This window comes from Mercenaria mercenaria, chromosome 7 (assembly GCF_021730395.1).
Source record: "Mercenaria mercenaria strain notata chromosome 7, MADL_Memer_1, whole genome shotgun sequence".
In the NCBI taxonomy this organism is placed as follows: Eukaryota; Metazoa; Mollusca; class Bivalvia; order Venerida; family Veneridae; genus Mercenaria; species Mercenaria mercenaria.
The window spans coordinates 51,090,726-51,106,029 of record NC_069367.1 but is presented as its reverse complement, the minus strand read 5'-3'; the positions used below and the strand labels follow the sequence as shown (position 1 = coordinate 51,106,029).

Genomic DNA, 15,304 nt, shown 5'->3' with positions numbered 1-15,304 from the left:
TAAGGTCGGCAAATGGCCCAGTGTCTTAGGTAGTTCCGAGGAGTCGAACAGTAAAGTATGGTGACGGAAATTTCAAGCATGTAGCTCCAAAGCTTTGGAATGCCCTCCCAGCAAGCATCAGAGTTTCAAGCTCACTGTCCGCATTTAAAACAATCTTTAAAAACACATCTCTTTCACACATGTTATATAAAATAACAAAATCTGAAATACTGTTGAAAATGGCGTTAAACCCAAAACAAACAAACAAACAAAAATAAGAAAATCATAACAGGTTTGTTTCGAGTTGAGAAAGGGGTTGCTCTTCTTCAATAGTGTATGTAATGTGATTTAACGTTGAGCAAAATTTAAGGTTGATCTTGTTTTAAATACTATTCCTTTTAATCTTTTAGCTTTGTGTGTTCTGTATGTTCTTTAATGTCTTTGCAAAGCAATTTTGAACGCACATTTTTTTATGAAAAGAGTGCTATATAAATGTGGTATGATTGCAATCGATTATACTGTATCGAAGGGAACAGAAAGCCTACTTGCTTATATGACCGGAGGTCATTGACTGGAACACACTGATAACAAGCACAGTATAGTCTCTTATACCAAACAGACACAGTAGAGTCTCTCAAACCAAACAGCTTTGGAGCCAAATCCTGTACTGTTTGTTTTCAGGAAGGTTCAAATAAACACTATTAACACAGTCGAGTTTATTTAATCAATACGATGTATATATTTCTTTAAATTTGTTTGAACTGGCTAAATGCTTTTTATTTTGTCTTTCCAAGTTTTGTTAGGCGGGAGTTTTACTACCTTGTTTCATTGCTCCCCTTATAACAAAAGCATTGCAAAAGAATAAAATTTGCAATGATTCTGAATATAAGAATTTAAATAGATTTAACATCATACTAGTATTAGTCTATTTACACAATTCAAAGCAAAATATTGCATTTCGAAGAATACCTCGCATTTAATATGACAGCTAACCTTTAAACGAAATGCACATTTTCGCAAATTGCACGGCTTTAAAATTATCCTTTAGAAAGAGCTTTTTTCTCGTGTCTTGGAAACATTACGTTGTTAATAAATTTGCGCTATTTTAAGTGAACATTTTAAGATTGAGCGGTACATAATAACATGTTCTGCTTAAATATCTGAATTCCTTGAAATCCTTTTATTATTTTTCTCAAAGAGGTTTAATTATACTATTTTGTTCGACTATTTCTGCGATTACTAAATGCCATTTATGGCTTTAAATAGAAAGTTTATAGTAATAACTGTAGCTTTACATGCCCTCCTAACACGCGCACAATACGTTGTTCAAATGTGTGTCATGCGCATAATGAGAGGTTGTATTACATTTCCAAGCCAACCTTAATTTCATTTAGATTTTTTATAAGAAATATAAGTATGCAATGGTCACAGAATAAAAGGACGTGTCAACATGTGTTTCTACTAATCTACATGTAGTTTTGCTTTACAAGCAAAGTCTTATCTTTTGCCATGCAATGCATTGTAAATTATACTACAGGCTTCAACGAATGACCGGCTGTTACCAAATATTGGAAAACCACTTTCGTCTTAAACGATATCATATATGTGTACTTTAATTAAATGTCATGCAGGAAAAAACGATAAAAAGATCAAAAGATCAACATATAAATAGAATGTAATGCGCGTAGACCATATGGCAGCACAAAGAGGAATATTGTCATAACGAACAAAGACAATTAAATATATAGATTTGTCGGGCTTGTAAGTAAAATAAGGAACAGATCAATACATGCAAAATGTAAAGTATCAAATAAAATGCAAAAATGTTTCTATGTTGTAGTTACAAAATCGAGTGATTTTTCCTAGCTAAGTACGATTATTATTTGTCATTCTGTGTCATTTAGCTTTATACTAATAAATTCCGTACCTTACAGAAGAGACAATATATATGTAGCTATTTCATACTTAATAATAAAAACATTTTTTCAGCTACAACGGAACTCAAACGGTCTTTCAAATTGACGTTCAAATTCCATATCCGGTGAGTGTATCATTTAGTTTCTTGTGTCGGTCGTTTCCTTGTATTACCCTGTTTAATTTTAAAAATGGACTGGTCTGTCATTCAACTTTGGCAGTACCATTTATTATTCAAAGGGGTGTACACGAAACTTTACTACAGTGCAGAGCAAGATCTTGATCTGCACTGTTTTCCAAGGCAAAATCACTTGCCACTAAAAGTTAAATTGTTCATCAACGGCGATTTTTTTCAATTTTATTAAACCTTCGACGTAAAGACTGGAATGTTATTTCAGTCGTTAAAGAACATCAATTAGGTTCCCATAGACTTCCTTTTTAACGGCGTGTATGACCTTTAATAATCGAAACATATATATCCAATCACGTTTCAGTATTTTTCGCGTGAATGATATGACCCTCTGTTTACATCGTTAGCATGGCGGGAGCAAAAAAAAAGTTACACTAGTTTTTAACACATATGATATGTAGCACATATTTTCAAAATGTGGAATGAAATGCTCTAAACGAATAGAAACGTTCAATTTCGGGAAAATGTATCTTTTTGGGGGGATTGTGTCGTAGTTTGAGACCGGTGAAAAATATCTGGTATATCCTGATATTTCAATGAAAAGCGAAAGACAAGTAATAAATTTTCAACAAAAATAATGACGGCAAGACCTTGTGCGTAACATAATATAATTATCAACTTAACGCATAAACCGTGGTGAAAGCATTGTACCAGTCATAAAACGAATAAAGACATGGAAACGGCATTTTGAGTCTTCCACTTGCGGACACAAAATTCTACATTTTTAAAGTAGCTACGTCATAAGTCAAAATATTTTATTTTATATTGATTCGAACGAAATATAAACAGCTTGTAGGTTCAAACACATAATCCTCCATAGAGTTTAAAATGAATATATTTCAATATCTAAATTCAGCATCTGCCGCCATTTCTCCTTCGACGTATAATTGACGCGTTGTAAATTTTTATCTGTACTTTTATCAATACTTTTCTAGTAACTTAAGGACTTAAATCAATATGTGTGGACTTGTTAAAAATGCCCCAAAGTTTACTTAAATGATCCCTCGTGACTTAGGTTAAAGCAAAAAAGAAGAAAGAAAGAATAGAAACAACAACAAGAAAATATCGCACCAAGAAAATCATGAAACTGTGTCAATAGTTTGGATTAGAATGAATTTTTAAAGGAAAACACTTGTTGTTTGAAAAGGTATGTTGTAATTTATATGTAATTGTGTATTACATTTGTAAGTTTGAGGAATGACATTTTGCTGACGAAATATATAGTGTATATATTGACAACAAACTGCTTAAAACTCCAATAGAATATCTAACAGTCTGTATATGGGATATGCTAACCTCATAAAAGTGCTCCTGCTTCATTTAATATTTAAGTTAAAATATAAAGCACTTGAAAGTGTTCGTTCCAATATGTACAGTTTGGTAGGTCGGCTATATCACCTTAGAAATGCGTGCAAAAACACAAATTGTTGGCCACGAAGAATGTGTTCTTAAATTGTAAACATTAAGTATCCTTTCAAAATGATATAGATTCCTGAAGCTTATACCTATACATGTATGTATTTCTACTTCTAATCTAAACAAATAATACGTTTTTCGATAAATGCGATTAAAGATTTTACTGAAACATACAAACATGAAGTGCAAAAGTTCACCAAAACCTGTTGATTTTGTTTGTTTGTTTTCACATGTGAAGTTCCTTCAAAACGAAAGATGTATGTAGGACTTTGCAGCTTATACATATATATTTAAGGACAATGATAGCCTATATTATGCAAAGATATGTCTAATTACGTACCAGTTAATTAAGCACCAAACGAACAGCTGTCACGTATCGTAAATTTCTATAAAGTGTACTTACACTTATCTAAACACATCAAGTGCTGTGCATACCGCTGCAGTACTTCAAAAAAATAATGATTATTCATTTAACATGTTGTCTTGGCCTAATATATATTACTGTCAGTTTTTAACTAGATGCATGTATTTCTCAAGATTTTCATGCAAATCATGTATAACTACTATCATGGAAATACAAAAACAAAACTACAGTTGTTCCGTAGTGGGTCTTTAAGCGATAAATTCAACAAAAAGACTAGAAAGAACAACACTAATTCTAAATAAAATGCTTAATGAATGTAATTGCTCTATATTACAGATCATTTTTTACTACCGGATTCTTTTTCATTTACTATTAATTTACCATCTAAAACTTTCTACAATGATAAAAAAAAAATAAGTCAAATTTTTCTTTCATTTTTATGAACTGCATTTAATAGAATTGAAATTATGGGTTGAAATTACATGTTTGATTAATGGAAATTTTCACTTTTTATTTCTCCTTTTTGACTTTATTTCATGAAGTTAGCTACAAAAGTACAATTTGATAAAGAGATGAGAGATAGAAATCCACTTATTTCAATCAGAAAGTGCCGTTATATCAAAGTACAAATATAGGAATATTGACTCAAGATCAAATTACTGTCAAATCAGATATTTTTCCCAAGGCTAACAGTATGCTTTATTTAAAATCGGAACTGCTTTATGTTGTAGAATTCGTAATAAATGTTAAAAATGTACACCTATCCCTACCAATAATAGCACAATGTGAGTTTCATCCGTGAAGTTAGCTGTAAAAGCAGAATTTTTCGCGAGGGTTTAATTTTTGCTATATTCACGAGGCCCTACATCTCGCGAACAATAATCATTGCGTAAATATTTACCAGGAGTATAAATCTAATCAAGTAGGATACCATTTTTACAATTTCGCGAATATGAAACTTCGCAAACACAGTCAAAATTTCAAATTCGCGAAATTTGTGCTTTAACAATAGCGAAAACAGAATCCTCGCGATTTAAAAAAAATACAATAATCACTCGCGCAACTTGTACCATAATCGTTTCAACAATGAAAAGCATACGCTGTTGATTCTATCTGATATCAAAGTCTTCCTTTAGTAACAGCCAAACTAAACTTGAAACATATACTGTTTTGTATTGTTTACAACTTCCCCGATCAGAGCAGCAGAGTTATAAACCAGAGACACGTGATACTAGCACGTCTTGCTCATCTTCAAGGACTACTGATCAATTCAGATAAAATACCATTTTGTGTATCGAAATTCCATAACAAGACAACAACCTGTTACATGTTTTTAATACGTTAATCATCATAAAACGTTACACGAGTGTTGTTATTGTGTAAAACATGCTGTTGATGTTTGTTTTTGTTTTTTAGATAGTGTGTATTGTACTTACAGAAAGTTAACTGAAATTTACAACACTAAAACACCATTGTATAACTCCTGTTGAATTTTTCAGATATATGTTTTCATCTTTATGCAACGTTTTACATTAATGCAAGTATAAACTGAAATAGTTTATAAATGCGTCCTAGTTATTTGATTTTTTTGTTGTTGTCTCTTTTGTTGTCTCTTTTCAAGAAGGATAATGACATCGCATGTGTAGAACGCCTTGAAACTATTTCTCAGTTTGGCGAATTTGTGTATAACGACACAAACATGTGATAAAATTAAGATTTCACACAAATTTAACAACAATTACGCCTAAATATTATTTCAAAAAACCTATTGGCATTAATTATAGATTTGATATCAAGCAAGAAAAAACAACATATGGTACCGCCAAGAGGTGGAAAGCCTACATAATACACATGACGCTTTACTAAACTGAGAAAAATACACAGCCCCAAAGCAACAATTAAACATGACTTTCAGTGAGTGCCGAGATAAAGTAATTATATCGAGGCATTTCATGAGAGACAATAATGATGAACTGTAACTTACGTTGTACAGAAAATCCGATTGCATGTATCCAGAGTACTAGTCAAAAGTCACAATGAAAAATCTGTACGAAATTCACTGTAGCTATCGATTTGTAAGTCCGTTTCTCTAGACGCACACATCCCGTCAATATTAGCAGACGCTTTCAAAACAAGCTGAAGAGACACTCAAAAAAGACAGTTTCCCAGAAAATTGTGCTCGCTTTGATGTAATGAATTTTCTGACTGTCGATCGATTTTGAAATTTTGAGGTATTCAACAAATGTGTTGGAATGGCGTTAGTTAGCATGTTAAGCAGGACTATGATCACAATAGTGTATTTATTGTATGATTTATTTCTTTTCTTTTACATTTTTTAGTTGCTGTCAAGTTAAACTTAAAAGAATGGTGTCCAATAAACATAAAAGCGAGTTGAACAAGAGTTGCCTGAGATCATAATAATTATCTAGTCTACACGGGAATTAGGGGACCACTGACGGAGAAATATCCACCGGGGCGGTCTTTTGCTTATAACACTGCAAAAGTCGGTATTGAATGCATATATTATCATTCTCTTATAGTATTACGCACCGAAGGGAAAATGCAATCGAAGGTACTAATCAAAATCACGGTAAAGTACCTTATTATAAAATTCTTCGTTTCATTGGAATATCACAGAACAGAAACTAAAGATGACATTAGCATACATATATTCGGCAATCGTAGATATTTGGTTTTCGCTAATTTGTCCTTAATTTTTAGTTGTTGAATGATGAGAAATTTATGTGAACAGCCTTTAAATATTTTATTTCTATCTTTTGCTTCTTTTCAGAAAGTCTAGATATGTGTCTATTTACTTCTACGTATTGTCTTTTTCATAAATGATATGAATTAATCGATTTATTAAATATAGTGTAGATACACAGTAATTACCAGTCTATTATCAGATTTCAAGATGTCTTTTCAGCGTATAAAGAGACTGGATCAATGAAAAATATATAGGGTATGGTATTATCAAACAAACTTAAGTGAATGCACTGAATATTCGTAGGAGGAAGCAGGCGGCATACTGATAGATCTGTTGAAATCTATAAACAAGATTTTGTTGACTATATGCCTAAATACACTTAATTCTATTTACTTAATTTCTGTAGCCATTCCTAGTTCAGCTTACAACTATATCTCATTATGAAGAATAATCTTAAAACTGACATAAAATGGCGAAAAACGTAGTGGTCATGTATCTTGTTATAACAGAGTTTGCGTCTTATTTTACAACAGACTCATAATTGATTAAAATGTTGTGACTTGTTATAGTAGCTATAACCCGTATTGAAATTGAGTTCTTCTGCATGGCTCACTCTGTAATAATTATGAAAATGTTAACAAGAATGAAATGTCATCCCAAGTGACAAAATAGTGTTCTGTAACCTTCCCGCCATTTTGCGGCTAAAGAAGATGGTTCTGACGCTATAGCTGGTTCTTTTATCTATTACAAACTATATAAGGAATTTACACAAAGCTAAGAAACGATAATATTTCAGCCCAAAGCCATGCTTTTCAAGCCTTGTTATTTAAATTTGATCTTCCCGTTGCCCGTCAGTACATAAACACCTTTTTAAAGCCACATATTCAGTTTTGTTTTGCTCAAATACCATCCTTTCGTTTCGTATTTTGATAAGAGTTTGGCTAAAAATGATCTTTCTTTAAAATTGAAGTTTGGTCATATTATGAACATAAGAACATGGCCTTTTGTTTCTAGAGTATCGTAACAAATGTTAAATAAAGGAAATAAACATGTTTGAGTCAGGAATTGAGCCCGGCCATCTCGAAAATAAAAATAACCAATACACCATGGATAGAGGAATTCTTACTTTAAGACCGTTAAATACTTTAGAATTGTGACAGTTTTCCTCCAGTACCCCGTTACAAACGCTTTTGAATGAAAAAAGTAAAGACAACTAATTTAAATATCTTTCCATAACATACGATCTGTCCGTAACTAAGTTTTAAAGCTTTCTCAAGAAATATCATATCTAATGATTTTCTTTTTTTGTTGTTGTACGATTAGGAGGCCAGTGCCTTTAATACTAGTAAAACATGTATCGATTTGTTCTGACTTTTGTACTGTCTGAAAAGACCAATCAATTAAATCGTTATTACCAATTAATTTTTTCATAATTCAGCGGATATTGCTGTGTATGGACACCTACAGTGTCATGCTGGTCAATCTTAAAGAATATGTACGTTAATGAGCTGTTTTATTGATACGATTATTGGAGCCATCGATTTAACATTAACAAAAGAGACAAAGCGATAAGACCACTCGTTGTTTGGTTAACGACATGACCTGCCAAAAATAGGCGATTGTATATTAGTCTTTGGAACACTTGTTGACATATTATCACGCTGATTTGCAAAATTTCTCTGAATAGTGCAGAAACAATATTTCAAAAGGAGTGAACCTTCTGAACCATGCTTGGAATGACAAACAAAAACAGTGTTTAAATGTTTTTCTTGCTGACATCAGCATCAGAAATTCGTTTTTCTTATTATCTCCCATGGTCACAAAATATATCAAAATTTATCATTAAAAAGGAAGTACACAAACTCAACGAGTAACTTTTAACAGGAAATGTATACCTAGATAAAGGAGATGCAAAATTATTTGTTTTCTGGAATTTCGGTAAAATGGTTCAAATTTATTTCTTTTTTACATCTGGAACACATCAATAGAACAGATTACTCTTACAAAAATCTGTGACAAAGGAAACGTTTGGCATACCTTTGTTTAATAATTCAACATCAACGCCCAATTTACGAGTATGCAAAAATAGGAAGTAAGTCTTCCTTGAAACACGTTTTTACTGTTGCAGTTTGTAGCCATAGGCTGACACCAAACTACATTTCATGCGTACAGGTACCAAGTGTTACTTGTCGTTTAAGGTTAAAGGATCATCCGAGACGTTTTTTAAATAGAGAATACTACATGAACGTCTTATCATATTCATTTTATTAAACTCGTTGAATAAAATAATAAAATGCGAGGCTCTTGATAGCATTCATCAGGGGTTTTTTTTCAACGAGTTTAATCAACGAATTTAATAAATTCAATCTCGAAAGACACAAATGTAACATTCTTTAATCACATGTAAGTTTTTTCTTCTGAAACATTAACATTTTCCTTTCTTCTTCGCCCACGTCAAAGCTTTATTACATTAGTATAATACCAGATTTATGTAATGGCTTTATGTCACTCCCACGACGTCAAACATGTGATGATATATTTAAGCCAATAGAAAATAAATCAAAAAGACAATATAACTGTAAAGAGAATTTCAGACGGACAGTTTCTTTTACATTCATATACTGTACATCGTACTAGAAACACTTCTAAAAAACAGTATTTCTTAAGACAGTGCGAGAACGCGGTGAATGACGTCATCGTGACGGCTTACCGTAAATTTTGCAATGTATGATTTTCGCTGTAAGAGGTATGATGACACTAAATGTAAACTTCACTTTCAGAGCGACGTTTCACTTTCTTTTGAGTGTTGAATATTTCTTTGTAAGTGGATAAATAAAAGATAAATCCCCATGTTAGGCGTTGCCTTAATTCATATTAGTTATACTAATAATGATAATGATAATTATGGTAATGATAATGGTTTTATTTAGCGACACATAATTATTACACTTACACAAAAATCATATAGTATCATGTAGGCCAGTGTAAATCTTGAAACTGTAAACTTCTGTAGCATTTTGAGAGATAAAAATAATGGGTAACAAAAGACGTTTTGCCTATATACGCCATGAAGGACTTTATACTCCCCTTATAGTATCCGCTGTTACCACCCAACCACCATTTTTCTGTTGTAAGGCCTCACCAAATTAAAAAGTTGTTCATCGGATTTGCCGCTCGTATATTTTCAGAAACACAAAAAAAATATTTTTTTTTGTTTTTGGCTTGAGCTCGCCCCATTGAAAAAAAATCAATCCAAAATATTTTGGTGCGCTTCTTTTTACAGACGTAAAAGTGTATAAATGCTTATAATTCCAGTCCCAGATTGTTTTCAAATGGATTTTAATCAAAATAAATACATACTACGCACACATCGTCGATAATAAATCATAACACTTGTATTTAGTTGCATTAAAGTTATTTCCCCTTTATGCAGTTACGCCATTTTCTTCAAATGTTTACCAAATTACATACTACAAAAATCGATTTATTTCATTGAAAACTGGATGAAGAAAACCATACTAATTTATTTGATAACATCAATCTACATTATTTTGGTAAGGGATGCATGTCACTTATCTGTTTTCTGTTTCTTCCTGTCCAAATGATCAGCATTTGCATACGAAAGTTGGTGGGGTAAGGAATTTACATTACGTCGTAAAATCTGAAAATCGAAACTGTTCTGAAAACAACTCGTAATTTCAGATTTTCCAATCATTTAGTAGACTAATGTTAATGCACGTTAATCTCCATTTCAGACTTTAATTGAGACTTTGTTTCAACACATTTAATATGTTATGAAAGTTTAAAGTTAGAAAAAGAGCTGTACATAAGACATCATGCTCGACTTTTCTGAATCAGAGCTTTGCCAGTAAAAGGGGCATAATAGTCAGAAGCTATTAAAGTACAGAGCTATTGGTCATTATATAAAACTTAATTAAAAATATTCTATGTTAAAAAGGGGCATTATCTCTGTCTAGATTCAGACTTAAGAGTATTGTTTCTCCTGGTGTAGACTTTGACAGTAAATAACTGTTCTAAGTTTCAAATCAGAAGCTTTGATAGATCTAGTAACACTCACATAGATATTTGATGTATCAAAAACTTTGTGAAGTCAGCTAAGAATGCTACATTTTCATAGCAGTAAATATTCAAGTCACATATGTATGTGATAAGTATGGTGTAAGGTTATGCATTGTTGTTTATTACATATTTTCTAACAGCATTTTCAAAAGCATGCATTATTTGATTACAGTGTACTGTATGACAATGTTATTACCTTTTTTCACGAGTTCGCTTTCTTGTGCATCTGCAGGTCAGATTTTCTCAATCCCTGGGGACTTACTTTTTAATTTAAAAGGGCTATACATTCTATTTTAAGGTTTTTATTAGTCAGTCGAGAGCCAAATGAAGACAAATATATTTCTTCGCTCTTCGCTCGCTCCTGATTTTCTCAAAAACCAAAAAAAATATTTGAATTATTTTTTCGCTCGCCGCCTCAAATTTTTCAGAAAAAAATCCGATGAACAACTTATCAATTTGGTGTGGCCTAAGAGTAGAAAGTTAGCGCTGAAGAGCAGAAAGTAAAATATATTAAATCGTTGTTTGCCCGAGGTATTATAGAACAACTGATACATGTACATATCAAAATGTGTAACATATGGATTAATTATGAATCAATAGATATCATGACTTACTTTTCTGATATGATATCTAAATATTTTTGTTGTCGTACGACCCGGAGGTCAGTGCCTTTAATACGTCATAGATCTAATAATTTTGACATTATGACGTCATGCTTGTTGTTAAACAATGACGTCAAAATAATTTCGAAATACTGCGTATTTATAAAGATTATAAACGAGCACATACAACAATAAGAATCAAATATATCTTATATAGTCTAAGAACAGGGAGATGAATAACCCATATATCACGAAAACACAAAAGAAATGACACATAGAAGCGACAGCTTGAAAATGTGATTGATTAGAGAGTCATATTTTAACAAAATGAACAATTCCGTTATTGTAAAATGCAATATACTGCTAGATCTACCACAAAACTGGAACAATTGTTTGGAATAATTTAATGTTTTCGGCTGTTTTACATGTTTAAAATAGAGTATACTATTGTTGCATTTATAATAAGCTACAAACAGAAATGATCTAGTCACAAACAAACATCCCTACCTATTTCTGATTTTGACAGCACAGTCAATACTTGGCAAACATTTTCACCATTTTGGCCAAAAATGGAATATATTAGACAGAAATAATGTTTATGTTGGGTAAATATTAATAATATGTAATATTCAATGACAACCTTAAAAGTATGTAGAGCGAACTGTTCTTGTTTGTTCAGAATGGCAATAACTGTCATCTTTGATATTAAAAAATGCAGAACAGGGCAAGAAAGGTAGGGTCAAAGTCATAACTGACTTTTCAAAGAGCCGTCTTTGATTCTCGTGCAGAACATTGAAAAAGGAAAATTTGTGCTGGCGGCGAGTTCCGTATCTGATTTAATGCCAGATTATTTTTACGTAAATGGCATAGGGGCTGGAACAGAAGCTCGTGGGTATTAAAACACTGTAGAGCGTTAAAGAAATCCAGTTGTTTATGTTCGAGATAGCGCGTTTGTCTTTGGCGGTGTTTTTGCCACTCGAAAGGAGGGATATTATTCTTTTATCACACCTTAAACAGATGATTTGTTTAGAAAACTTGAACAGGTAGAAAGCATGTAATTCGCATATTTTATAAAAAATATTTGAGAAATTGTTCCAGAAAGAAAATTAAATAGTTCCAGACTATTAATGTCCGAGTTTCCCTGCCTCATAAAGATTGCAGATCGGCAAAATTCCCCAGTATCTCTGACACATCATTGTTTACGATGGTCAAATAGAAGTTAAAGCTTTAATTTGACAGAAATTAAATTCTCAAATCATGTAGCATTTTTGTATTCTAATCAGTTATAAGAATTCTCTGAGGAAGTCTGTGTTGTTTTTCCAAGGTAGTGTTTTGTTTTGTTGAATCTATGCAAATGTTCTCCGGCATTTTTTTTTTTTTTTTTTTTTTTTGTTTTTTTTTTTTTTTTTTGCGGCTGTGCAGAGGGTATTTGTCAAATGTTTTCCAATGCTACTTTAGTGAGACTTTGATTCCTGCCTTGGAATGTGTTTATGTGTTGCTGATCTATATATAAACAACCCTACACTTACCAACAAAAGATCGAAGTTAAAAGTTTCTGAATCAGTATCTACAAATAAAATTAATGATATATATGCTGACATTTTAAATATTATGATCATAATTCAAAGGCCGCAATTGAGATAGGCGTCAACTACAGGGCGTAAATTACTGTATGTAGCATGATTATAATGCATATTGCCTATGCTTTTGCCATGTGGAACTCCAGAAGCGGTCATTCCTTGATTCAATTCACTGTATATAATCTAAATCTTAAACATTAACAGAGTATAATATTTTTATAACGAATAATCTTTTATTACTATGGGGCGCATTGTAATAAGTTGTATACAAAGAAGCAATCTACATATTTGGAATTTGTGAATGTGACAATTCGTGGATAAAGAAGAGAACTAGGGTGCTTTTACTAACATTTAAGTCTCTTTAATTCTTAAACTGAAGGGCTTAACTTAGCTCTAGTTATAAATGGACAGAATGAAAATGAATTAAGGGATATACACTCCCGTGTATCTAACATATTCTTTTGGGTAAGGGAAGTAGCGGTGGGGCGGGTTTTAAGTAGTTCCATTCGAAAAGTTCCCTCTACATATTACCAAAATGAGCAGGTCCGATTCTGACGTAGCTGTCAAACATAACACAAAATAATTTAACTCTATTTCTGTTGCAAAATTATAGCAAAAGAAAACTAATGTGTACGAGTATAAATTATTAGACTTAAAAACTTTAAAACAAATCCATTACAAGATATGTTGGGCTTATGCTTGAACACTGTGAGATTCGAATTTCTGAAAGTCATCTGTGAGAATTTCAACATTTTCGCATTGCACTTTGTACTATATTCTACAATAGCATATATGTATACATATACTTCTGTTCGAAAAGTTCTAGACTGTACTCGAGGTTAAACAAATTTGTAGACTAATTATTGATATTGGAGTATAAAAAAACTGGTTAAATGAAGTAGAATATATCATTTCTCGATGTTTTCCTAAGAAAACTGTTACCGTGCAAATATAACATTGGACGATTTCAGGAAACGTTCCAGACACCGACGAACAGCGGCAACGCAGTCATTTAATTCATTACTCGTATGGTCTCGGATGTGACTGCCGACATAAATACATATGTGTAGCTGTGTTCCTTTTACTACAGCTATACGAAAAAATGTACGGTTCACTCTACTCGAAACTGCAACAATCATGAATTGAAAGACAAGTTTCTGTAGAATGTGAAGAAAACTGCAAAGTTTGATACTTCTAATGCGGCTGTTATGGGGCAAATGAACATTGATGTTGTACATGGCAATGATTGTAAGAAATGAAAGATAGTTAAACGTTATTCTGTTTATTTTTAGGACGGGGGTCTCGTTACAAGACAACTATGTTTGTTTGATAGTGCTCAAATTAAGCTGAACACCTATCGTACATGTTACGAACCAGATTGACCACATTTATATCTCAATCTGGACATGTTTCGTCTAGCTAATTCTTTGATTTGTCACCACTTCAATATATAATTCTATAAAACCTTGTTTTCATTTTGCACATTTGAATGATGTTGAATTAATGGTATAGCAAATCCATGAAAAGAAAATCTTGCTATTTAAGAAGTTAGATTGTGGTCAATATTATCCAAATATTACCGGTTACCTGTATGAAGCCATTTTCTTGAATAATTGGGGGACATTTAACCCCGGAATCTTCATACATAGTTATAACTGCACTAGCCACAGACGTAAATATACGCAGTACTCGGTCATATGACACTGAGAGTTCATTCTTGTACAGGATGTCTATAAGATCGTTTCTTCTGGTCTTGTTGTGAACTGTAAGGTCTATATGTAAGGGCAGCATGATCTCTCTATCTGAAGGATGGCTTAACGTTTTGTACATTTTTACGCGTTTTGCAGCATTAAAAACTAGCAGCTGTGTCATTGAAGAAGCAATATCTGTAAGATTATATTCTGGTCCAGTCTCCTGGCAAATATCTGTCCCTGAAAGTATCATTTTGACAAATGCATTTCAAGATTTGGGCAAGTCTTGATAATAATCATCAATCAAAGAACTTGAATTAATTTTGTTGTTAAATCTTTCTTTTCGAACAATGCATGCAGCTCTCCATAAGGCGAATGCATCGTTATCATTACTTTTACTACATGTATCACATCACCAGTGTCATTCTTGAAGGTAAATGTAACTTTATAGCTATATTTGATGGCATCCAATTATGGAATTGTCGCCAGAACTATCTCTTTTAATTTGGTCTTATTAATTTTTGTTGACACAGTACCACCAAGACTTACAATACGATCATTGTATTTCTTTACTAAATCTGTATTGAATCAACAGAAGTATTTTCAAAATTATCAATATAAGCAATAAGTTCAGCAAAAGCTATGTACTCTTGGGCAATGTTTGTATGCATCGTTGCAAGAAAATTCGTTTCAAACTCGAACTTCCTATGGTGATTGTATAATGCTGTTAAACAATTTTATGATATACTGCGTCCAAAGCTATCATATCACCACATGCTAA

At 32.3% G+C, this 15,304-nt stretch overlaps 2 protein-coding genes across 2 annotated transcripts in view; both read right to left on the bottom strand.

Annotated features, from left to right (window-relative positions):
- Positions 1-5,939, bottom strand: part of LOC123554172 (cyclic nucleotide-gated channel rod photoreceptor subunit alpha-like) — a 176,729-nt gene extending 170,790 nt beyond the window's left edge. The window contains exon 1 of the mRNA XM_045344123.2: positions 5,848-5,939. The gene's annotated coding sequence lies outside the window, so the exon portion shown is untranslated. The remainder of the gene's footprint in view (positions 1-5,847) is intronic.
- The window catches only part of LOC123555840 (uncharacterized), a 72,261-nt gene extending 57,485 nt beyond the window's left edge, over positions 1-14,776 (bottom strand). The window contains exons 1-2 of the mRNA XM_053547174.1: positions 14,413-14,776; positions 13,775-13,958 (exon numbers count right to left, since the gene is read on the bottom strand). Of these exons, the coding sequence (XP_053403149.1) occupies positions 13,775-13,958; positions 14,413-14,776 (548 nt within the window). The remainder of the gene's footprint in view (positions 1-13,774; positions 13,959-14,412) is intronic.
- Between the last annotated feature and the right edge of the window lie 528 nt (positions 14,777-15,304).